At 66.4% G+C, this 2,494-nt stretch overlaps 2 protein-coding genes and 1 non-coding gene across 3 annotated transcripts in view; 2 read left to right on the forward strand and 1 right to left on the reverse strand.

Annotated features, from left to right (window-relative positions):
• Nucleotides 1-1,125, forward strand: part of AMSG_12430 (uncharacterized protein) — a gene marked incomplete at its 5' end in the record, with an annotated part of 6,606 nt that extends 5,481 nt beyond the window's left edge. Inside the window, one exon of the mRNA XM_013897390.1 lies at nt 241-1,125. Coding sequence (XP_013752844.1) covers nt 241-1,011 — 771 coding nt within the window. The 3' untranslated portion in view covers nt 1,012-1,125. The remainder of the gene's footprint in view (nt 1-240) is intronic.
• Nucleotides 1,126-1,142: 17 nt separating this feature from the next.
• AMSG_20108 lies at nt 1,143-1,258 on the forward strand. Its single transcript, XR_001290144.1, has one exon. It is a non-coding gene; the product is annotated as a 5S ribosomal RNA (ribosomal RNA).
• A 252-nt stretch (nt 1,259-1,510) lies between these two features.
• AMSG_12431 (uncharacterized protein) overlaps nt 1,511-2,494 on the reverse strand; it is a gene marked incomplete at its 5' end in the record, with an annotated part of 3,920 nt that continues 2,936 nt past the window's right edge. Inside the window, one exon of the mRNA XM_013897391.1 lies at nt 1,511-2,320. Coding sequence (XP_013752845.1) covers nt 1,596-2,320 — 725 coding nt within the window. The 3' untranslated portion in view covers nt 1,511-1,595. The remainder of the gene's footprint in view (nt 2,321-2,494) is intronic.

Genomic DNA, 2,494 nt, shown 5'->3' on the forward strand with positions numbered 1-2,494 from the left:
TCCCCTCCCACCCGATCCCCGTCAGGCACCCACTCCCCTCCCCCCCCCCCCCCCCACCGCAACCAACCAACCCCAATGTCCTCCCTCCTCCGCGCCGTGTCAGGCGCCACAGCGGGCGTGGTGGCCATGACCGCCACCTACCCCCTCTCCACCCTCGCCCTCCTGGCCCAGACCGCCACACCGTCCACGCCCGCCACACCGTCCACGCCCTCCACACCGTCCACGCCCTCGCTCGCCGAGCTGTACGCCGGCCTCCGCCCGGCCCTCGTTGGCATCGCCGTCTCCGAGGGCGTCTTCTACCTAGCCTTCTCCTCCGCCCGCTCCGCATACCGCGCCGCCACGGGCGCTGCCACCGGTGCCGCCCTCCCACCGCTGGCTCACCTCGGCCTCGCCGCCGCCGCAGGCATGGTCAACGTCCTCGTCACCAACCCCATCTGGGTCGTCAACAACCGCTGCATCACCGACCGCAAGGCTGCCGCAGACGCAGACGCAGACGCAGACGCTGTCGCAGACGCCGGCCTGCTCGCCACTCTTGCCCGCATCGTGGCCGACGAGGGCCTGGGCGCGCTGTACAAGGGCCTGGCCCCGGCCATGGTCCTCGTCGTCAACCCCATCATCACCTACACCATCTTCGAGTCGCTCAAGCCGGCCTTTGCCCCGCTCTCGCGCCTCTCGCGCTTCCTTCTCGGCGCCCTGGCCAAGACCATCGCCACCCTCGCCACCTACCCCTACGTCGTCGCCAAGTCGCGCATGCAGGCCGACAAGTCGCGCCGCAACATCGCCGCTGGCAGCTCAGCCTCGGCCTCGGCCCGCCCAGCCTCGGCCCGCGCCATCCTCACCGACATCTACGCCACCGGCGGTCTGCCGGCCCTCTACGCCGGCATCGGCGTCAAGCTCCTCCAGTCCGTCTCCCGCAACGCCCTCCTCTTCCTCATCGAGGACGAGGTCTTCAAGACCCTGCTGCTTGTCCTCAAGCTCATTGCCGGCGCATCGGGCCGCGCTGTCGCCTAAAACCCGCTCCTCGCGCCCTTTGACCACCAGCCTGCATGCCCAAGGGGGTAGGGGGTACAAACCCATTTGGCGAGGGGACAATTTGGCAGTCGAACCAATAAAATGCTCAGCCAGACTCTCTGGGTTTGAATGCGTTCATCCTATGCTGAAAATACCCGATCCCGTCTCGCTCTCGGAAGTCAAGCAGCATGAGGCTTGGTTAGTACTGTGGTGGGGGACCACACGGGAATACCGAGTAACGCATTCTTTTTTATTTTTGCCCAGCTACACACCCTCCTTGCATGCATGCATGCATGCATGCACCCACACCCACCCACCCACACACACACACACACACACACACACACACACATACACATCGTCGCACTTTGGGGGACAGATGAACGCATTCTTTTTTTTTTATCTTTTTGTCTCAAACCACACCCTCCCTCTCAGCCCGCTACTATCCGCCCCACCCAGCTCATCATCGCACATCGTCTTGTGTGCAGTGGCGGGTCCTTTTTATTTGGCCTCAAACCACACATCCTCCCCACATCCATCTCCTGCTCCTGGCTGTTGCTATCGCCGGCGAGCTGCTATACCGACTATGGCTTGTGCTCAGCGGTCATGGCCACAAGTGCGGCCAGCCAGGCGCGGGCAAAGGCGGCGACGAGGTCGGCATCGACCAGCTCGGCAGCGTAGCAGACGACGGCAGAGAGCTCACCGCCGAGTGTCATCGTCCGCAGAGCAAGGAGGCCGTTTGAGCACGCGGCCGACTGGCCCCACACCGCCGACTCGATGACCGCGCCCGAGGTCGGCGCCGCCAGCGCATCAGCTGCGCCGAGGTTGGACACCTCCACCGTGGACTCGCGTAGATCGGCAGCCGCCGCCAGCGCCGCCTTCTCCGCCGCCATCCATCGGCTCGCCGGCGCCGGTACCAGCGGCATGAGGCCCGGCAGCCTCGCCGCACGGCTCATGCCGCGGACCAACTCGGCCCGCACCGCACGCGCCTCGGCCCACAGCGATGCGCCGCCGCCTCCGGCCACCGTCCGGCAGCCGCCGAGCGAGCGATAGATCGCCACCGACGACGAAAACGCCCCGAGATCGGCTGCCGGCGGCGGCGCGATGTCTGCTCGCAGCGCGTTGCGCGCCAGGGAGACCGGCGTCTCGATGCGGATGGCCAAGGTGTTGGCGGCGTCGTCGTCGGCGGTGACCTGACCACCGCCGCGCCGGCCGCCGCCACAAACGCGGCGTGGAACCGATGGGTCTGCCTCAAGCGCCGCCGCTCGTGCCGCGCTATCCAGTCCGCGCGGTGCCTCTCCGCGAAGGACTGGCTCGGTGAGAATGAAGGCAGTTCAGCTTTGCGGTAGCGATGCTCGTGAAGGACGGCGAACCTATGGCTTGTCCGCCAGCCCGCAGATTTAACTGACCGACGCAAGTCTCAGATGAGCGTTCCGCCGCCAAGACACATCGTGCAACCGGCGGCCGATAAACCTTGTGCTTG

The sequence above is a fragment of the Thecamonas trahens genome (genome assembly GCF_000142905.1).
Source record: "Thecamonas trahens ATCC 50062 unplaced genomic scaffold supercont1.73, whole genome shotgun sequence".
Classification (NCBI taxonomy): Eukaryota; order Apusomonadida; family Apusomonadidae; genus Thecamonas; species Thecamonas trahens.